This window comes from Ammospiza caudacuta, chromosome 7 (genome assembly GCF_027887145.1).
Source record: "Ammospiza caudacuta isolate bAmmCau1 chromosome 7, bAmmCau1.pri, whole genome shotgun sequence".
NCBI lineage: Eukaryota > Metazoa > Chordata > Aves > Passeriformes > Passerellidae > Ammospiza > Ammospiza caudacuta.
In genome coordinates this window covers 38,029,825-38,052,123 of record NC_080599.1, presented here as the reverse complement: position 1 = coordinate 38,052,123, position 22,299 = coordinate 38,029,825, and the positions used below count along the sequence as shown (strand labels likewise).

General features: G+C 48.8%; 1 protein-coding gene across 4 annotated transcripts in view; it reads right to left on the bottom strand.

The window, feature by feature from the left end:
• PTPRF (protein tyrosine phosphatase receptor type F) overlaps positions 1-22,299 on the bottom strand; it is a 374,412-nt gene that overhangs the window by 57,494 nt on the left and 294,619 nt on the right. For 3 of the 4 annotated variants that reach the window (XM_058808943.1, XM_058808944.1, XM_058808945.1), the window contains exons 8-13: positions 16,141-16,410; positions 12,841-13,422; positions 12,255-12,388; positions 11,103-11,247; positions 5,431-5,736; positions 2,373-2,566 (exon numbers count right to left, since the gene is read on the bottom strand). In XM_058808943.1, coding sequence (XP_058664926.1) covers positions 2,373-2,566; positions 5,431-5,736; positions 11,103-11,247; positions 12,255-12,388; positions 12,841-13,422; positions 16,141-16,410 — 1,631 coding nt within the window. Of the gene's footprint in view, positions 1-2,372; positions 2,567-5,430; positions 5,737-11,102; positions 11,248-12,094; positions 12,137-12,254; positions 12,389-12,840; positions 13,423-16,140; positions 16,411-22,299 lie in introns of all 4 variants that reach the window. The other variant, XM_058808942.1, reaches the window with a different exon arrangement.

Genomic DNA, 22,299 nt, shown 5'->3' with positions numbered 1-22,299 from the left:
TCTCTGTTCCCTCGCCTTTTTCCTTTCATCTTCTGTTACTCTCTTTCCATTTCTCATCTTCAATAAGGGAAAATCATGAGTCAGCTTTAGTATCAGTGTCTTCACACTGTCTGCAGGCAGCAGATTATGTGGTACATACCTACTCAAATCAGCACACAGCCTGGCTAGGCAGGAGGAGGGGCTCTCCCTACCTGTCCAGAGATTTTCTTCTCTGACCCCAAGATTTTCAATCCATTTAATTCTCTCCCTGTGCACTGGTATAAATGTTTGTGAGTGTTTATGAGTACTGAACTGTGGCCATCTTCATCCTATGACCTTCAGGGGCAGGTTTTCCAGTGTATCTTTTTGTTTTCTTTCATAGAAAATGACTCTTCCAGGACCACTCGTTAAAGTTTCATCTGTAAAGTTTCAGTACACGCACTGCTGTACTGAAAGATGGCAGCTCTTACAGGGTTCTTCAGCATCTGGAGCAGATGTATTTCATCACAAGCACAGGTCATGTCTGGCTTCTCACTCTTTTGGGAAATAGAGATCTCTTCTGCCAAGTCAGTGAAACCTCTTCCCTGCAGGGTCGTCGTTAGTTTATCCCAAGAGTGACATGACTCTTGCAGAGAAGACGCTTCTCTGCAACTATCATTTTTACTTCCAAAAATTACAGTGGATGAGTTCGCCACCATACACAGCAGGAAAAAATATCACAGAAATCAAGAACTTTCCCACATAAATTCACCAAATATGAAAGACTGACAAATGGCCTGAGAGGCCAGGAAACTTCTAGGAACTTGCCTCCTTGATGCACACATTGAAACTAATGCAAAATCCAGCACTCCTTCAAAAGTTTCTGGCTCTGGCATCCTCATTCTGCACATCAGCATGGGATTTCTCTCTCTTAAATGTATGAGTAAGGAGTGAAAACAGAACTGGCTGGGCAAGCATAAAATATTTGAAAACACCAAGAAGAAAAACAGTGCCAACTTCGCCCACCTACACTTGAGACCAACCCATTAACTCCAAACTCCAGCTGAACAACACAGCCTCGATTGTTCTAACAACACAGAAGATTATATCCTCCTGGCATAAGTAAAGGGCAGTAAGCAGCTTCTCTAACTATTACAACAAAGCAACATCTGAAACATCAACAGAGACATGCCCCAGACAACACTGCAAGGACCCTCAAAGTATTTTCTCTCTTTAAAGTTTTCCCCTTCCACATTATTACTGAGTTTTATCCTTCGGAATATGAATGGGGACTAAAGCTGCCTCTGTGCACTGCACTCCCCACTGACAAAGCATAAATGATTCACAGCTGCATTCAGGAGACAGATCAATTAATCGTTGCAGCTCTCCAGTATTTATACTGGGCATCATTCAAGCCAGCCAGCTCTGAATCGATTCCTCGTTGCTTCCAACAGCAGCAGAGCCTGTTCTTCATTTATACGATTATCTTAGTTGAGAACAGCGTGGGTCATCCAGGATGAAGGACCCCTGGCTCCAAGGAAGAGTTGTATTTCATCGCACACAATGAAATACACAACATTGTGCACCAAAAACTTCCCTGGACCTTAGGAAAAAGGCAACTTTACATTCCTGGGCTGTGCAGAGTGCACAGCTGTGCCTGGAGCAGTGTGAGGGAATGGGGCTGCAGCTCCCAGACAGTGAGGTATCCACAAGATGGCCTAAATGTGAACAGATTGTTGTGTGGGGAATGCAAAGGCAAAGTCATTTACAGGGGATGTGGGCCTCTACCTCGTTTTTTTTTTCTTCCTCCCCAGCCTTTCCCAGACTAAGCTGGCTTCTCCTACAGTTTTGTTTCAAGAATCAATGCAACACCAAGTCACTGCCCTGCAAAAGCAGGAGGGAGGGGAGGCTTTGCTAAACCAAGAGTACTGTTCTGTCTGGCATGCTGTGCCCGTGTAGGGGTGCAGAGCCACCCATGTGCCCTACAAGCAGGCAGCACCCGGGTGGATGCTATCAAGAAAGACACTTTGCCCTGAACATAATCAGCATCACAAATGAAAGACTCAAGGTGTTATTTAAAACTTTCTGACCATTTGTAAATAGACTGTCAAAGCACAATTTTCTCCAGCTGGAGTCTGCACAGAATGTGGCAGGCAGAGGTACATATCAGAGAAGGGGTAAGAGAGAAACATCATCCAATACATCATCTTTTCTACAGTAATCCTTCCCTGATTAAACTTTTTACCCATGTTTAAGCCACAGTTTAAAGATAAACTGCTTGCCCTGCTCAGGGAGGCTGAGTCCCACACTCTGGAGCTGCAACACGAGGCCAAGAAACACTTGGACCCAGCCAGCCTGCCCTCTGCAGAGAGGGAAGGTGCCATGCCCACCATCTGGTGGCCCCCACACTGTACCTGTGCTTCTGACAGCATGACGTCCTTGATCACTGGCTGCCCTCGGGGCTCGTTGTTTTCCAGCTTCACGTAGGTAACCTGATAGCCGCGGATCTGCCCGTGCTGCTTGTTGGAGATGGGCAGCTTCCAGCTCACCCGGATGGCGGTCGAGTTCACAGACTCCACCTCCACCTTTCGCGGTGGGGCGCTGGGCACTGCAACACACATGGGACAAGAGTCAGCAGGCACACACAACCATGCCACTGCCTCTCACTGCCTTGCTACCTTCCCCCACCTCCCTGCCAGGACAGCCCCACAGGTACCACCTCCCTGTACCTGCCCAGGACATGACACTGCAGTCTTTCAGCATGACCACATGCCTGACCCCTTTCCTTCTGCTGCTCTCAGTAAGAAAGAGTGTAATTGTGATATGCAGGAGCACCCCATATGAAAGTCATTGTGCTGAATCAGACCCAAGGTCCATCTCTCCCTCTCATCTCCAGCAGTAGGGAAGCAGGGAAGGATACAAGAATACAGCAGAATATAAAGACTAAGGTGAGCCCCTGCAGCTCAGGATGCCCTGGGGCACAGGCAGAGGCTTTAAAGCCTTCTCAGCATCTTGCCTGACACAACACCTCCTCTCAGAGCCATCTGAAGGAAGCCCAACAGCCCCAGGTAGCATGCCTGGGTGCTGAGCCTCTTCTGCAGGGAGCCCTGGTACCTGCCACCAGCCAAAGCACACACATGCTCTTCCCCTGTGACAGTGAGAGGTTAATGAGGGGGAAAAGCACCATCCTAAAACAATAACCCAGAGCTCAGAGACAGCAGTCACTGAACTCAGCCAGATAAAGGGGCCTGTGGGGATTGTGACAGCTCTGGGGACTGTATTTCATGCACGACTAGCTGAATGCTTTTTGATAATAAAATGAAAAATTACACTGCCCAGAAAATATCAATTTTCTTGCAAGGTGAGGCCCGTTTAAAAATGTATTTATACCCTATTTACCATTTGGAAAAATTACCTCCTTATTATATTTCGCTCTTGCATTGACTGTGACAAAAATGTCAATTCTAAAAAATTAGCTTCTCACTTGCTCCTGGAAAGCCCCTTCTGGCTGAAGCAGCTGGGAGTAGAGGTGTGCACTCTCTGGAGGATACTGATCCTACCCAGGTGCCCAGTACCAAGTGAAGGACCTGGGCTCCATCCCATCACCTCATCTGCAGGACCCTTTTCACCTTCCACTGCCCTGGGAAAATCTGGAGGTTTGGAACCTCATACGCCCCAATTCTCAACACAGCAAGAAATCAGTATTAGATAATTAGGGATGGGTACCTGACAAGTAGATGTAATGAGTATTGCTATTTCATCCAACTAAATGGGAAGAAACAGTTACCCAGCAGGTAAGCACAGTTTTTAAGCTGCAGGGCAATTCATTATTTTTCCCCAGATGTCCTTCTAATTGTAGATAATTTAATAAAATACAGAAAGGAGGAACAGAGCATTTTAGCACCAAGAGGCCAACTCAAGGTGTGGGAATGGTGGGGGCTGTGCTTGAACAGTTACCCCCTTCTGCCTGGAGCAGCCTATGCTGTAATCCACAATTCACTTAGTGCAGTGACCTTGCACCAGCCACAGGGCTCTCCTGTCCTGGCAAGACACCTGCCCACACACACACAGCTGGGAGTCCAAGTGGAAAACAAGATCCTCCCTGAGAGCCAGACAGAAGCTGTGTGTCAAGCTCTGCTGGCACAGGAAGGCGGGAGGCCTCGGCAGGACGTGATACAGGGATGTTGCAGGGACACAAAAAGATGTGAATATGAGCAGACCACAGCGTTTTGAGGAACTCTGCCCTGCCCCACTATGGGAAGTGTGTCCTGCATTTGAGATCCAAACAGGGAAAGTTCAATTTGTTTTCAGAACACAGTTTAGCATTTCTCATCGCTTCATCATGGGTATCTATTGAGCATCAGCATGTCAGAGGAATATAAAATCACTCCTGACAGCTAAGCTGGAATGTCCAACCACGGTGCCCAAAAACTAACTGAGAGAGCTTGTTGCGACATTTCTGGGGTAACAGCTTCCCCTGGGCTACAATTCTGCTGAATGAGAACTGAAGCAAACAATACAGGCAGCAGGACACACACAGATGTGTTTGCCAGCCCAGGAATGCAGTCAGCAAGCATTCCCAGACGCCACTTTCAGAGCCATGGAGACATGGGGGACAGTGGCAGCCCATTTAGGGAAACTGTAACATGTCTGGTTTCAATTTCCTACACTGATTGGGTAATGCAGAGATCATGCTTTCTTTGCCTGGACGCTTCATCTCTTTCTTCTCCCATTAAATCTGCAGCTTTCTTGGGTCAGCACGAAGCCACGGGAGCTCCTGCTGTCACCCTGAGCTCTGGCACTTTCAAAGGAAACGGCTTAAATCACGATGACATAACTGACAGCCCTGCTAATACAAAGCAATTTCTCTTTAAAGCTGTCGTATCCAGTAAAGTGCTCTGTACGTGTGGTATTCTGACTCTTGAGTGGAAGAGAAGCTTTATATAAGCTGTGGCTTGCCTGGAAGCTGGAGCAGGAAGCAGCTTTCTTACAGTATCTACAACTTTCAAATGGATTGCTTTCCCCCTCTTTAGTTTGCTGGATTTCAGGTCAACAAGTAAACTTTAAGTCCTGATCTCACAAGAGAAGCCTTTGGCTGGGAGAGCTCATTCTACATTCAATAAAAATGAATCCAGCACCACCCACTATAAACCACAACAGAAAGCAGAGCAATGCCTTCTTGCATGCACAGGAAGCACTGCTGACACAAAGAGGACCCTGAAGGACCACAATGAGATATCTGACACAACCTGGAGGCAGAACAAGGCCAGCAAACAATTCCCCAACCCCACTCCAGGGCAACTGTTGAGATCTGCTCCCTGGAGCATTGCTCCTGACACCCTCTGGTCCTGCTTGAAAGCCACTCCCAGGTCAATGTCCCTGCTCCTCCCTTTCCCCCCTTTCCAGCACCCCATTCAGCAGAGTGCTGGCTAACCCACGGCAGTAGCTGAAGGAGCTTTCAGCAGCACCTACCATCCTCGTCAGTGCGCACGTGCACGGGGATGCTCTCCGGTCCCGGCCCCACATCGGTGTGAGCCCTTACCCACACCTTGTACTCTGTCCATTTCTCCAGGTCCTTGATCTCCCAGCTGGAGTGCTCCCGTCCAATGCCATCCACCACATGCTTGGTGTTGTCATCTCCTTCCACTGCCTGGTAGGCAATGGAGTACTGGGTGATGAGCCCATTGCGGCTCTGGGCGGGCGGCGGCACCCAACTTACCCGGATGGTGGTGGAGCTGGTGCTTACACACTCGACCTCTTGGGGTGGGGCGGAGGGGGCTGGGGACAAATAAATGAAGTGGGGAGATGAAGGGAAATGAATGGAAGGACAAACCAAAATGCACAGGGAACTTTTACCCAGCCAACAGAGTACTGAACATACATGTGGACAACTGCCTGCCATCCTCACAGATCATCAAAGATGGCACTAGGGGGGCAATTTGTATTTGAAGGCCAGATGAGCAGCGTGGAGATGGAAGGGCTGTTCTGCATCAGAGAACACCTCTTCCCAAAGCAGTTCTGGACACTCACTTTACCAAACACAACAAATGGCAGTAAGGGAAGCTGAGCATGTGGAGGGTGCGAGAGAGAGACTGGTAGGGAGAAGAAAGATGCTTTCAGTGAAGATCTGAAGCAGATGGAAACCAGAAAAGTAGGAAGCTGCAGAAGGCAAGAGTGGCAGAAGGAAAGCTCACACACCAGATTGTAGGAAGGCTTGTGAAAACTCACTCCTAGACAAGTGGAGGAAACAGAAGTGTATAAGGAAAGCAGGTGACTGAGGTTGGAGTTTGCCCTGGTAGGGTTTAAAATCATGACCATCAGCTGTATGCTGCATCCTAACCAGGTGGGGCCAGGCACCATGCAGGAACAGGAGATAATGTGGTTGTGCTGCTTTGCACATGTCCCTGGAATCTGGGACTGACTGCTTCATGCCTGCCACACTGGTTACCCGCCTCAGTAAATTCCTGGCCTATGGATTTGTACAGTGGAAAGGAAGCAGGTCTTGCCCCCTCCCAGGCAAAAAAGCACCTGCAGTGTGCATTAACTTCTAAGCCCTGGCAATGTTATCTGTCCACAGGAGGAGGAATGGGATCCAGGCAACAGCTGCTTCTCGTTGGGATCATTGGGAGAGAAGTGTCTCTACACAGCACACTGGGGAAGAGCAGTAAAACAAATCCGTGTGGGAAAAGAGAGATCGGGAAAGGAGAGATGGTCTGGACAAAGCAAAGCATCTTTAGGACATATGCCTGGTTTATTCCCTTCTCCAGCCTTGCAGAACTGCTGCCTGGTTGCAGCAGGGCTCTGGCAGCATGGGAACCCTCTCAGAGCAGCATCAGCCCCCTGTCATGTGGCCTCACTGCCCTGGGATGTTGCGGACAGCATGCCTGCACAGAAGGCAAGAGTGCAAATCTGGAGAAGGAAAGGAGCCCACATAGTCAGGGAAAGAACAAGGGAGATGGCTCCATTCCTGGGTGCTCATCCAGAAGGAAACAGCCCTAAGCAGAGGGGCAGGCCATTATCATTAAAAAAAAAAAAAGAAAAAAAAAAAAAAAAAAAAAAAAAAAAAAAAAAAAGAAAAAAAAAAGCAGGCTGTTGCTCTAAGTCTGGAAAACTGTGTGGCCAAGTAATAATGGAGTACAGAGTATCTTGCTTTGCCATGGCAGGTGAAGGTGAAAGGCAGCTTCCATTCTTCACTGCATCCAGAAACATAGAAATGCCTGAAAAAAGACTGCTGCTCCTCCCCATGCTTCAGTCCTTGCAGCCACCAATGCAGCAGAGCCAGTCTTGCAGGGGCACAGGAACAACCCTGCCTGCTCACAGGTGAACACAACCTACATCACTCCACATGGCAGGGCAGCAAGGACCTCAGGGAATTCAGGCACTCAGCAATGGTGCCTTAGCTTTGCTGGGCACAGGATGGCAGTGGCAGAAGATCTGGGAGAGCAGAGGGCAGCAGGACCTCCCACTGCCACCAGTGACCTCTCCTTGCTGGGAACAAGGCCCACTTGCTTGCAGAAACAGCTGCAGCAAGTGAATGTAACTTTTAATGCCCACTCCTGTGCTCAGAGAGCAGGGAACATTCCTGATGCTTGGGCTCAGATGCCTGGAGAGATGAAAGGTGGGAGGAGAGTACATAGTGATGGAGCTGCAGGAGATGATGCCGGAGCAGTCAGGCTGCTGCTATGGGAGCTGCATTGAAGGAAAGAGAAGTCAAAGCAATGCGTGGAAGCAAACAGTTGCCTACGTGAGGGAGGCAGCACAGGATCAGCCCTGCCATCTGGTATAGTGAAAAGGGAGTAGGGGTAAAAAGTGAATCCTCACACTCTTTTGGGTAATCAGCAGAGAAGTGGCAGGGAAGAGAGTAGGAAGATATAGCACCAAAGCAACACCTACAATGGAGGGCATCATGTAGACAAAGTGCCTGGTGGCATTCCTCAGACAGGACAGGTGAGACACAAGGGGCTTGGCAAACCTTTCCTTTGCCACTGTCTGCCCTTCACAGAAGAGATGTGCTTTGACAGAACCTCCACAGCTTCCCTTGGCATGCAGCAGTGAGCTCATTCTCCAAAGGTAGCTTTGGATGGCAGCGTAGCCAAGTCAAAATTGGCTGTTGACTGGGTAAGAGTCACACATATGATGTGCAAGTCAAAAAGCTCAGATTAACACTTAAAGAAAGCAAAATAAAACTTGATAACATGAGCAGGATCAACTTAAAATGCACAAGGAGTTGAAGTGTCCCTCCTGGGGCCAGCAAAGAGCAGACTGGGTGGCCAGCATGCACCCACACATGCAGATGTACCCACACACACTGTGCAAACCTCTGCTGCCTCCAGGCTACTCACGACAGCCCACAGCAACTCTGTGCACCATCCAACCCACCTGCTCCTCAGGCTAGGGAAAAGGCAGACTTAGGACCCACCTTGGTATTTCAAGGGAGAACAGCATTTTAATGCCAAGGCCTAATGGGGACAGAGCTGATGCTTCTCTCTTGCATCATTCCTCTTGCCTGAGGCACTGCAGTCTCCTGGAAAACTCCCCCGTGCTCTTCAGGCCCTCAAAGCAGCACTGCTTGTACTGTTTGCAGGGTGCCCAGCAACTAAGTGAGCAGCTTGGCAGGAAAGACAGCCTAGAAAGCAGCTGCCTGCTCAGGAGATGAGGTATCAGCTGTGCTGCTGAAGGGTTCAAAAGGGCATTGCCTCCCTCTGGCCCTTCCACACAAGCATGGCCACTACTCCTGAGCAGGGGTGCCACAAGAAAAGCAAGACCAGCATCCTTCTCCAGCCCATTAGTGAGTCATTAGTGATCATGGGCCTCCTACCTGCCCCATGACTGGTTTGTCAGGGACAGGAATAGAGACAGAAGAGAGGCTTTTTGGAAAGCAGGAATCTGACTGCTCCTGCAGTTTGTGTCCCACCTGAACGTGTCAAGCTCCATGATCTAACAGCTTTTCTCAGGGTAACCAGATGGAAAAGTGCAGGAAGGAGACCAATTTGAAGTTGGGAGCTGTAGTGTTTCCAGATTATTAAATTGTAAGGCCAAAGGGGACCAACTGAACCATCTAATACAAGGTGTTGCTAAGTAAAGACCAAAGGATTTCTGCCTGGAAGTTGTGTACTGCGCATACAACTGCTGCCAAGGTAAAGCACAGCTTTCCGAAAGACCTACTTGATTCTCAGTCCCCCAGTACTCAAGGCTCCACCTTGCATTGGGACTGTTCAGACAGTGGTTTGTCACCCTCACTGAGTAGCACAGCAATTGCCAATGGCTTCTGTCATAGAACAGAGTGCCATCAGAAATCTTTTCAAGTAGGGGCCTGTAAACCAAGAGCCAGGTCACTTCTTGGGTCAATCCAAGGATTCTTAGCTCCTTCAGTGTGAGGAGGGCTTTGTCATAGAACAGAGCAATGGCTTCTGTCATAGAACAGAGTGCCATCAGAAATCTTTTCAAGTAGGGGCCTGTAAACCAAGAGCCAGGTCACTTCTTGGGTCAATCCAAGGATTCTTAGCTCCTTCAGTGTGAGGAGGGCTTTGCTGGTCAAACCAAGGTTCTCCTGTGGCTAAATGCCAAATCTCTTCAGCCTATGCACATTTCTCTGACTAAACAGAAGCCAGAACCAGTCAGCTACTGCACCACTGACCAGTGAAGTGACAACCTTAAAACCAGACTGGTGTGAGATGCCTTCTGAGCAGACAATAGGTAGAGTAGGTCATGATAAGATGTCTGCCTTGATGAGTCCATGAAACAAACGTTTCTCTTACTTGGACTGTTGTGAGACTCTGAAGGACTCATTTATGCATGGAGCTGTCTCTGATTAAGTGTGTTCAAGGATAAGAGCACCCACTGATGGAATTAATTTACATGGCAGGAGAATTACTTCAACCTTTGCTATCAATACAAAAGCTATCTGAAACAGGTATACAAATCCCCATATTCAGAATTTGGTCTCAGTGTTCAAATATTTATAACTGCATGATCTGAACCTTTCTCCATTTTCATACCTGCCTATTGTGCAGCTCTAAGACATCATTAGCTCAATTAACGAGGTGGAGGAATGCCTGGGACTGGTATGTTAATGAAGCTGAGTTTTCCTCAAAGAGAAGGTCATTCTAAAAGTGAGCAGAGCTGCTCTTCCCTGCCAGAGCTCCCTTTCTAATGGCCATCTCACACTCCTGGTTGCTGTGCATGCTGCTGCCCTCCCTGCAGGGAAGGCTAGCTGCCTGTGCCAACTGCTCACTCCACAGAGCAGTAAATCCCAGACAGACGGTGCTAACAGAAATGTCTTTTTTCCCCCTTTTAATGCCCTTTGCATAATGGCAAGCCCAAAAATCGTTAGTGAAAACGAGCTTATCGCAGGGCCCTTTGATAGCCCTAATCTGCTTATGCGCAGCACTTTGAGCTGCCAATCAGAGCAGTGCAAACTCCCGCTCTGTGATCACACAGGGCAGAGCCAGGATGAAAGTGATATTGCCTGGGTCACCTCATTATTGAGCCTCTCTATTAACTCAACTGCAGCTTGCTCTGGTTTCCCCTAGCACTGCAGTCCCAGAAGCAGCAGCCTCACTTGCTCACACAACCCTGGCAAACGGCCACTTCTCCAAAATGACTCTTCCAGCTGCCTGACAGCCACAGACACACCTGGCCTCACAGGATGCCTCACCTTGCAATCAACTGTATGGGCCAGGGATGGACTCCTGTGTAAGCAAGGCAGCTGGAATGGGGAGTGAAGGGATGAAAATCCAATGGTTTGGAGACAGTCACATTTAGAGCCAAATACCCATATGCTGCCTGTCCAGACAGCTTGCCTGCATGGGAGTAAATTCATAGAGATGCACAAACCCACTCAAATCAATCTCTCCAAAGCAATTTCCTAGCCTGTTTTATTCAGTTTTTATGAATCTACCCTAAGGGAAAGACAGTATGATCAAAGGGACACAAAGAAACAACTTACCCCTTGGGTGCACCCACTCTGCCAAAGAGCCCTGATCCAAACCCAGCTGGCTTCCCCATTACTCCCTTTAGCAAACTGCATGCCAGCATCCCTGCAAACCTACAAGGGTAGAAGCACTGGACTTCTCTGTGCCCAGGAGATGGAAAATGGACTGCTTTTGCTTTGTCTCCAGCAGTGTTGAGTGTCAGGCACTTACTGGATTGGGCAGTTCTGGCTTCTACTGTGGGGGTGTAAACTCCTACCCCCAGCTCTGATCGGGCGCCCAGACGAAACTTATACAACGTGTCTGGTTTGAGACCTTCCACCGCATATGAGGAGGTTGGGTCAAACTCCACCTTTTGCTGCCAAAAAAAAGGGAAACAGATTAATTGGTGTAGTTGGAGAACACAGAAAAGCTGATGTGCAGCCATTCTGGACCCACAAAAAGTCCGAGCCACGCTTCCAAACCTGCCTGCATGAGTCCTGCAGGACTCCAAAGCACGGAGCTTCCTTGGTGACACACCAGGACTCTGCAGGGAAGCAGGGAAGCAGACCTCTGCCACAGCCAGACAACACTGTGTGGTGTCCAGACTCCACTCACTGGCCTGAGAGCTTTGTGGGAATGCTGGATCCAGCTATACAAGTTCAGACAAGGGGCACAGGACACATAAGTTTGTTTTCTCCCAATAGACAGTGAAATAGACTTTGCCTGTGAAACAAAGTAAAGCCCTTGTCCTGCAACAGTCAGGATCTCTAATGCACTGAAACACTGCTGGAAAAGTGCTTGTTTTGTTGACACTTCACCTGAAAGGCACTTATTTTTTGGCACTTCTCATGCCACCATAATAGGAGGAGAGGGAGAAGACCATGGGCACACTGTGATGGTGTCATGGCACAATTCTTGCTGTGCTGTCTTGAAGCCAGCACTACCTTTGATATATCTTGAACTAGACTTCCTTTAGGGACCAGCAGTAAATGTGGAAGGGCTCTCTCTAGGCTACCTTCAGTCTGCTTTTTACATCTAACCAGTCCTGGGGCCAGAGACACATGTTGGAGTCCATTTCAGACTTGCCCAGAAGTGTGTCTGTTCACAGGCACCAGCAGTAAGCATGCCTCAGGGATCCTGTCACAGCATTCTGAGCCTTTCCAGTCCCAAACCAGTCACTAGCTACTTTGCTAGCATGAACAAGAACTGTTGAAGTCACTTACGCAGAAACCAGAATGCCATGTTCCTATTGTTCCTGCACACCACTGAGGCAGAAGAAACACAAAGAAACAGTTCCGTTACCACCCTGGCTCGAGCACACACCCTTCCCAAGCTGGTAACCTGCCATGTCCAGCCCCAAGAGCTGCCAGGCAGGATCCTCACCTGAGTGCCATCCTCCCCTTCCCAGTACAGCAGCTCATATTTAGTAATGCGTTCCTGAGAGGCGGGCAGCCATGTCAACAGGATGCGGGTATCAGACTCTGCTTCTGCCTGGAAGTCAGCTGGCTGGGCAGGAACTGGGGAACAAAGACATGGTTAGTGCCAGAAGAGGAGAGAAGAGCTGCATGACTTAGCAAAGTCAGCATTTCACTTTGTGATGATCCTCTTTCATTTCTGCCAGAACATTCCTTGTCTCCTGTACTGCACTCTTAGAACATCTCAGGTCACAAGCAAGCATCTCTGTCACTCAGATGGGTGACTATAGGGATCGTGCTCACTTCCATACCCTCACTGCATCCCAGATCCTTCCTTCCACATGTGTACTCAGGCCCCAGAAGGGTCCAGCAGTTACACAGTGCCGACATCCATGTCCGGGACTTTGTGTCACGTTTTTAGCCACTGTACCTCAGACAGAACTGTGGGCTGTTACCTGTACCGAGACTGATACCAGCTCCCAGGACAATCTGACAGCATAAATCTAATGCAAGTCAGACACTCGGCTGAGCCCCCTGCCCCCCTCCATACGTACCCCCTTGCTGAGTTTTGACCTGGATGATGTCCGAGGGGGGCCCGTCGCCCACCGAAGTGAAGGCCAGGACACGGATGCTGTAGGTGGTGCCTGTGATGAGGCTGCCCACGGTGGTGAGGTGGCTGTCATCAGTGTTGTGTTTCTGCCACATGCTCAAAGGCAGGTGCGGGTCCGTGGTGTAGTACACGCGGTACCCTCGGATCTGCCCATTGGGCTCCTCCGGCTGCTCCCACTGCACCAGCATGGTGCTGGCACTCAGCATCCGTGCCTGCACTTTGAGGGGTGGACTTGAAGGAGCTTGTTCTCCTGTCCGGGCCTCGACCAGCTCGCTGGGGGGACCCCTGCCGATGTTGTTGACTGCGATGACCCGGAACTCGTACTCGGAGAAGGGGCTGAGCCCACCTATGCTGTAGCGAGTGGTTGCCACACCATCCACCTCCTGGAACTGGCCCTCCAGGGATTTGGGCTTGTACTGGATGACGTAATATGAAATGGGGTCAGAGTTGCCTGAATCCCAGGTGAGGGTCACGCTGGTAGCTGTTGTTTCAGTCACTAATGGCTCTGTTGGAGGTTTTGGCAGGGCTGCAATTGGAAGGCAGAGAGGTGTGATTTAAATAATTCAGTCAGCTCAAACCTTGCAATGTGTATGGGGATAAAAATGGAGCTGCCACCTCCCATTAACATTCTTCTTTAAAAGGCAGAAATCATTTCATCCTCTATAACATGCATTTTTATATTACCATATATTGCTTGAAGTGGTTCTTAATGGAAGGATAAACAGAGCAATCATGTTATTAGATGTGCTTGACGCACTTACCAGCAGCAGGCTAAATAAAAGTAATTCAACGGGGATGCAGGAATGTTTCTGTCATGGGGGTTCACCCTGCAGTGGGAAGATGCTTGCTGGGCTGGGCTGGCCCCAGAAGCCAGGTGCACAGCTGATTTACACAGTAAAGCAATCAGAGCACCAGAGTAATCTGGAGTTATGCTCTTGCTTCCAGAGACAGTATCTTAGGCCATAGGTAGTTCATGGACAATGCTGTTAGAAGGGTTGATGGGGCAAGGCTTTGTAAGTATTACAGTACATGCAGGAGAGATACAGTCAGAGAAATTACCAACTTTCATATCCACTATTTCACTGGGTGGTGTGTCAAACTGCAACCAGACAGTAAATTGTTACACAAGAACTCTGACAATGATACCTCTGAAGTGTCAATGAGAACACAACTACCGCAAACACACATTTCCAGATTTACCATTTTACCACAAGAACAAAAAAAAAGAATGACTGTGTGTGAGAGAGATTTGCAGAGTACACAAATACTTTAGTACAAGGACTGAATGAAAGTCTACAGTAAGTTTAAACCTCCTACAAACCACTCTTAAGTAATTAGTGACTTGTAATGCAGCCATGCTTGAGAAGGAACTAGGGAAAATGCTCAACCCAAATTAAGATACTCAAGAACTTAATTCTTTGACAAAGCCATCAGGTTTCTAGTTTTCACATGTTCAGCTGAGGAAGGCAAGCTCCTTAGCACAGGGCATGCCTGCTCTGAGTACCAGAGAGAATGCCTTCTTCAGTGCTACCACAACATGAATACTGAGAAGATCATCAGGGTGAACTGGCATGTGAGGGGAGGGCACACAACCCACAGCCAGACACCCCACCACTACCCATGACTCAGGGCAAACCAACCTGCAAAGTATTATGGCTTCAAGAAACAGATGTCTTACAGCACCCTAGACACTGGCAGCCTTTCTCAGGCTTTCAAGGACAGATGAAACTCCTTTTCTTTTGAAGAGCCACAAGTTTGACTCCTAACAGTTGTTGGGTGTGCAGCCTCCATGTGAGCAAGGGCAGGTCTGGTACTTTTAACACACTTAAGTGCAATCAGTTCTGTGTGATCTTGCTTCTCCTGTCTGCACTGAAAATGCTCTGCTTGCCAGCAAGCACAGGAGAAGTAACACTGGGTGAAGGAGTTTGGGACAGAGGCAGTAAGACATCCAGAATAAAGGTGTAGAAAAAGCACACAAGGACACGGGGAGGAAGGTGAAGGGCAAAAGAAGCTGAGCAAATTGCTCCCTGTCCTGGGGCAGTGAGGGATGAGGCAAAGGCATTCCAGCTATGAAGAGGTAAATGCTGCAAACCATCAGTACAAGGGTGCAGTTCCCACCTCTTCCCTCCAAGACCAGACCACCACCCCATCATGGCCCTTTTTCCTACACGCTCTTGTGTGTCTGCTATAGCAAGGCAACCACTGTGCTCTGTATGAGAAGAGAGGCTGGAAAAGGCACTGAGGAGCAGGTGTTGTGAGTAAAGGGAGCTGGGTGCGGCTGAGGTTAAAAGCATCCTCTGACTAGCCCAGAGAATTTCCAGTTATCTCCAGGTCAGAGAGGGCTAACACTCAATTCTCTGATTTGTTCAAGCAGGAACTCTGTGCTAAAGGTGGCCTTAGTGCAGGAAGGGACCTGCAAGAACAGACAGACTCAAAAGATGACATATCTGTGGTAATCTGAGCTACAAATCAACTGCAAGCAGAGAAGGAAATGGATACTGTGGCTCTGATAGGCCCCAGACGGGAAAGGCAGGACACCTTCAGCGTCCTTTTAGTGGGTGGACTATCCTGTGGTCAGCAATTGGCAACAATATCCTCTTTGGAGCAAAGCTACTTGTGAAACGTCAGCAGAAAGTACAGCTGAAGGACAGCAACACAAGAAAAAGAAAGGGAAAGGGGCAGAGCAGTAAGGGAAGACATTTACAGAGGATTATGTAACAAATTTCAAATGAACTCATATAGCTCCTCCCTGCAGGGAGGGAGGATGCTCACTCTGTTGAGGCTCATGGAAACTTCACATTGCTGGGATTAACTTTCTTGTCTCACCCTTACTGCAAGAGGACATCTCTGTGAACAGCTCTCTGACTGCAGACATCCACAGACCCTGCCCCAGGACACCCATGGCCCACCACTGTGCAGAGCTGATCCTGTTGATGCAATGAACAAGCCAGACATTGCTGAGACCAACACAGACTCAGTGAGGTTCTCTCATGGCGTGACAGGGACCTGGCCTGCCACAAGCTCGTCTACCATGCCACTTGCAGGGAGAGAGGAAAATGACCTTCAGAGCGACTATCTCATCATACTGTGAGCAGGAAAAAAGAAAGTTGTGGGTGTAGGAACCTCCCTTGCAAACTGGAAAAGTCACAGAAGAGAGCAGTAAATTGGCTGCAGCCAAGAAACTTTGGCAAAGGGCTACATTGCTGAAACCCAAACAGGAGCACTGCAAGTAACAGCTGCTTACCTTTGACAGTGATCTGGGCTGTGGCTTCGATCATGCCAAGGGAAGAGATGGCCACACAGGTGTAGTTGGCAGACTGCATGATGTTATTGAGCTCCAGGACGTTCCTACCGACGGGCATCTCATCTTCTTTGGTCAGCTCCTCCACACCAGCCATCCACTTCACATAGGGCATTGGAGCACCTACAGCCACGCAGGTGAGGTTCACGCTCCCCCCAGGCATCACCTCGTGGTTGCTCGGAGGGATAGAGAATCGAGGAGCAACACGCCGCACTGAAACAAGGAGGAGACAGCTAGTAGGGCCACAGCACCAGCAGAGAGCACTCAGCTGCATTGTGGGGGTACATGAGGGGCAGCCAACGTTTCTGCCTGTCTATCCCTCAGGACAGATAAAATGAAGTGCAAAAGCTGTTCACTACTTTGCCAAATTGCACACACTTTGCTTATCCCTCCTTAGCCACTGGCATCTTATTAGCAGAACTCATTAAGAGATGGCTCAATCCCTTCCCTCCAAATGTAGCCTTTTGAAATCATATTACTAACATGAAACATTCCTCCATTTAAATTACATCCTTCTAATTAGAGAGAGCATGCACAAATGCCAGTCACACACTTTGCGCAGGGCCTGCTGAAGCTCTGCAAAACGGAATCACCTGCTCAATTTATTTGCTCTGTAGCAAAGCAGCCCGTTCCCTAAACCTCACAGGGTTTGGGCAGGGGCAGCAGAAGGGTTTCTTTTTGTACCAGCACACGTGTGCTGCTAAATAAAATATAATTCCTTTCAAAATGTAACTCAGGTTCTACCTTGGCTCAGAAAATAGTCACCCGAGCTGCATGACATTGTCAGGGCCTGAAGAGATCACCTTGCTGGGCAGGAGAGAACTAATCCTGACAGATGTGAGATCATATCCATTTTGACAGAAGAGAGCTGGGCTGGCAGAACCTTTCCCACCTTCGTGGCAGCTCTTTGGGAGATGTATTCCTCCTTATTGCATCGCACAGCTTCTCTTCCTATCAATCCCTTGCTGGGTATTTCATTCAAGACTTATTTGTAAGCAACTCTCAGCTACAATAAAGCTCTAAAGCTGCCTGCCATATGCATTCCCGTCAGGAAAATGACACTGAGAAATGAGGTCCCTTCTTCAGGGTTAGTGTTATGGGCCTATTTAAGCAAGGGTAGAGAAACAACTGTGCTCAGTAAATCTTTGTCTCCTCTGGGCAAGCTCATTTCAGTCTGTAGTTAAAAAGGGAAACTGCTCGGATGTGTCTTGCCCAGCAACTCTGCTCTCCTCTAGCCTCCTCCACTGGAAAAGCAGCCCCGAGCAGCGGCCGGGGTCACGACTGCCCGGCTGCGAGGAGCCTCTCCCTGCCAACTGTGCTCCTCCATCCGTGCACTGGGCTGGTGGGGCAGCGACTGCTGCAGTGCTGGGGGCAGCTGGGACCGGGGCAGGAGCCTGAGCAGGGCCAGGTCACAACAGGCCACGGGTGTGGCCAGCCCCACGGGCGATGGGGGCCGGGGACTCACAGCTCTGCTGGGCTGGCTCCTCCACCGCGGCATCTCCGCAGACTGCAAAGCTGCTGACAGCCCCGTGAGCCGCAGAGGTGTCAGCTCCGCTTGCCAAGCTGGCTCTACCCAAATCAAATTTCACTAGTGCTCTCTTTGATGATTCATCCCCAAACCATCAGGATTGCAGAAATAGATTGAACACAGAAGCCCCCACACTTGCATGTACAACAGAGCTAAGACTTTGTGATAAATTAAACAATACTGTCAACATTGTGTGTGTACTACACATCGTCTCAGTGACAAAACAGGGCTCATTAGCTCCTTACCAGCCAGGGTAAGGATAACTTAAGGATAACTTCCTTTGCAATTATTTTTTGAGCATATAAATCCAAAGTCTTGCTGGATGCTTCTTTTAATCAATTATTAAATCTCAAATCAATACCTACATGAACAATCACCAGTGAAGTGTTACCTGACCAACGGGGCAGTGCTCCCCAAATGAGACAGAACTGAAAGTGTACTCAGATGCTATGCAGTCATGAGAATACAGACTTAACCTGATGGACATGGCAATGGTTTAACATGATGGCATGTATTTCCAACCAAAGCATCCCAGCACCATTCATTAAGAGTCAGGTTTATTTTCCAATGAACGTGGCGTCAAATTATTCCAGGTAGAAGCTGTTCAAATTCTGTCCCCGCCAAAGGACCAAACCTACCCACCCAAGCTGTATTAAAACAGAAAAAAAGCAAACTTTGAGGATAATGCCATAGGTGTGCACACAGCACTCACACACATGCACAAGGCAAACAGGCTGGCAGGCACCGGAGGCCACTACAAAGTCAGACAGACAGTGGTGGAAGGGCAGGACAGGGAGAGGGAAGGCACACACATACAAGGACCTGGAAAGACAATAAACTGGAGGACACAAGGCCATGCAGAAAGGTCAGAGCCCAGCATGCACAAACAGATTTTCACTTCCAGCCCTGTGAGACCAGAGGCAGCACAGCCTGCCACAGACTCCCCTGCACCCCACACTGAGTCCCCATGCCAAGCTCCTGCTTTCAGGGTGCTCCTGGGGCTGTGTGAGTCCCATTGGTGCCATGTCACCCTTGATGTGTCCTGCAGAGGGGCAGGACCTGCGGTGGCTGTGCTGCCTCTCCCGAGGGATGTCAGGGCTGACATTGCCTGGTCCCCTGCAGGGAGGGGACAGGCACTTCGCTGGGCTCAGGGCCCTGCACCAGCACTCTGCAGGGTGATGGGAAGTCACTCTCCCCCCCTGTGCCACACACACGGGAGCAGCAGAGGTGATTGGTGCATTCCTGTGCTTAGAAAAGGGATGAGTGGCAAGGAAAACTCCCCTGTGGATCAAACAGTATGAGACCCCCTCACCAGCCTCGACACGGGCTGTGCCTCCTGCACACCACAGCCTGCACGTGCTGTGTGGAGCCTCAGCTCTCCAGCCTGGCAACAGAGGAGTGCTTAAACAGGCTTCTGTGGTGCTTAAACAGGTTTCTGTGGCGCATTCCTGCAATCCAGAATGGCTGAGCCATCCTCTCCTCATTTGCACACCGGCAGAGCTGCTGAGATGGACTCACTGCTCTGCACCAGAGAGCAGCAGTGCCCAAGGCACCCAGCTGCTAAAAATGGATGCCCTGTGCAGGGGTCAGCTCTCTACATGAGAGGTGGGAGGAGGTCAGGGCAGTGCCTTCAGTAAGAGATCTGGCCAGACACTGCTCTGTCAGGAGTATATGCAAAGGAAGGGATGGGCTCCATCAGCCTCCCATCCCCTCGGGGGATAATTGGCAGCTTCTTGTCCCAGTCAGTATGGAGGGAGAAGGGGAGATGCTGTCAGTTAGCATTAGCAAGAGCTGGCACAGCTCTCACAGCAGCTTGCAGAGCAGCATCAACACATTCCTCGGGCTCAAGCCAGCAATTTAAGTTGCTAGCTTCTCTAGCATAAGAGTCTGGTAATAATTTAAATCAGTGTAACTCCTCAAAAAGCAACATTCTTGGAATTTCTGTCCAATTTACAAGTCAAATCACATGGGTTATTACAGTCCATGACTCTACCTCAAGTGCTCCAGAAAATTTTGTTTTCTTAGTTTTTTGCAGCAATGAAATTTCCCTTTTAATTACAATTTTCTTGACTAGAATTTGCAATAATTTTTTTAATCCTCTTTTTGGATAAGGATCAGAAGAAGATGGTTCAGAGGTTTTGCAAGAACAGCACAGGGAAAACTACTATGAATATTAAAAATATTTCAATATGGACAATACTATAATTCAGGGGTTTAACTAAACCTGCAGACTGTCAAAAATGAGATTCATTATAATTCATCCCGAGAACAGGCATCATAAGGGCTCTGTGCTAGCCCACTATTATGCATATCTCCCTACAGAGCGCATTCCTTAGGAAGTGAAGTGAAACTCGGAGCAGTGAGTGCAGTGCAACCTGAGCCCATGCCCTGGATCTCACAGGACCGGGAGAAAAGACACTGTGGAGTCTGGCTCCCCACTCACAGGGGGGACTGCTGGGGGAAGAAGGGGGGCAAGCAACACTAGAGCCACAAGGGTTGAGAAACGTTAATAATTCAGCATGCACTAACATGCACAATCCTTGCCTTGAGAGCAAAGAGCTTCAATCGATTGCCTGGCTCCTTTCAGCACAGTGGCTGTTTCCACACATCTCAGGTTCCCTCCGAGGGTGAAGTTACCCCTTTGGAGAACCAGGGACACCCTCCTCCCTGCTGCTGGCTGCCAAAGCTGTAGGCTCTAAGCTCAGGGCTCTCAGGCTGGGGTTGTTAGTCCCTCTCATGTGCTGAGACACTGGTGGATCCAGTGAGGCTCTGCTAGAAACACAAAGTGCCAGGAGGACTGCCCAGGCTTCCAAAGGCGTGCAGTGCTGCTAGGGAAAGGGGAAACCAAATTTCCAAATTTTCCCTTGGCCACAGTACAGCTTAGCAGATGACAATGCTAACACCCCTCCCTCTGGTCTGCAGAGATTCACGAACCTCTATTTGCCCACTCCTGCTTCAGGGTCTCCTTTGCACCATGCCTACCTGGCATCTAATTCTGGGCCTCATTTTTCCCCTTCCTGTGTGCTCACTGGGTGCTGCCCCATGGTGATGGAGCTGTGCTTGTGCTCTGCACACTTCTCTGCTCCTCTCTGAGGCAATTCCAGCTGCTCAGGCCCTGACATCCTCTCCCCTTTGTCCTCTGCACGAGGGAACAGCAGACAGAAGTCCCTTTTGCTCTCAAGCAGAACCAGGACTGCCTGCTCTGCTGCTCCTCCCCAGTCCCAGCACACACAAGGCAAGGTTAGGGGGCTCTGCTCCAACCTCCCAGTTGGGATGAGCAGCAGAGTGCAAAGCAGGGGCACATCTCTGGGTGTGAGACTGTCCAATTCATTACTCGAGCCAGGCAAGCTGAAGGATCCCTGGTGAACAGGGTGTGTCTGCCCTTGCCAGACTGGTCACCTGCCAAAACTCCTGCTTTCCTCAGGAACCACCTCCTCCAAGTCAGGAAGGAATGAGTTTAGGAGCTATCCTCAAATATGATCATTGGTCTGCATGGTTTACTCATGTGTAGACCCTTTTCATCTCTCCCCAGTGCTATCATTTTACAAAAGGACTTCAAACAGAAAGGCAGTTGCTGAAGTCTCACAACCTATTGACAGAACCAAGAGAAGGAGAGGAAAAATTGGAACCAGGAAAAATACGTTTACAGTCTAATCTTGTGCTCAAACAATGCTGTACTATTTATGCTCCCAATGTATCCTTGAGTGCTGACATTTCATAGACAATTTCCAAAACAGGGCCTTGCCATTTTTGGATTATATTTCAGCTATAACTTTTAGGTCTAATTATTTGTGCTGACAACCACATATAAAAGAGGATATATCATTACAGTGGTGCAGCACTGGAGACACATCAGCATTCAGCATACTGACATACTAATGGCAAAGTAAGGGAGAGCAAGATTGTGGAGCTCTGCAATTTGCATTTGCTCTCAGAAATTTCTCTGATGAAAATAACACAACATTAAGGAGGGGAATAAGAGAAAAGATCCACTGTATCAAGATTAAAATAACTTGTTAATAAATAACCTTGTAGCAGTCACAGAGCAATAATTAAATGCATGGGTTAGCAGTACACAGTTTTAAGTAAAGCTGGAAAAATGCACGATGTAATTATCAGTGCCAAACAAATTATAAGCATGGCAAACCCCAATGGAATATTTAGAAACTAATTTCTGGCTTCACATTAAATATTTGTGTATGTAGGTATTTTTGGTGGAGTGGGAAGAAAAGGGCTGACAAAAAGAATGAGAAATTCTTCACTCCTGCTGCCTTATACCCATTCTCAGCTGCCTCCCTTCAGCTAAACCATGTGGCTAAAACACTTAAGTGCCCTGTCAAAGGTTTAGTCTCCAGAGGTGTCTCAGCCATCACAGCAGTGCTTCAAATTCACTGAAATCTGGGAGGCTTTGGGCCTGGGCTTTGATTTCCCCTCTTTTCTTCCTTGTTCTCATTTTTCATCATTGTCTTGTGCTGAGGTAATTTTATCCTCCACAAAATCTATTTTTAGAAGGTAAACAACAAAGGTCCCGTTCCTCAGTACAATCTAAATGAGAGCATGTTCCAGGGAGAGAA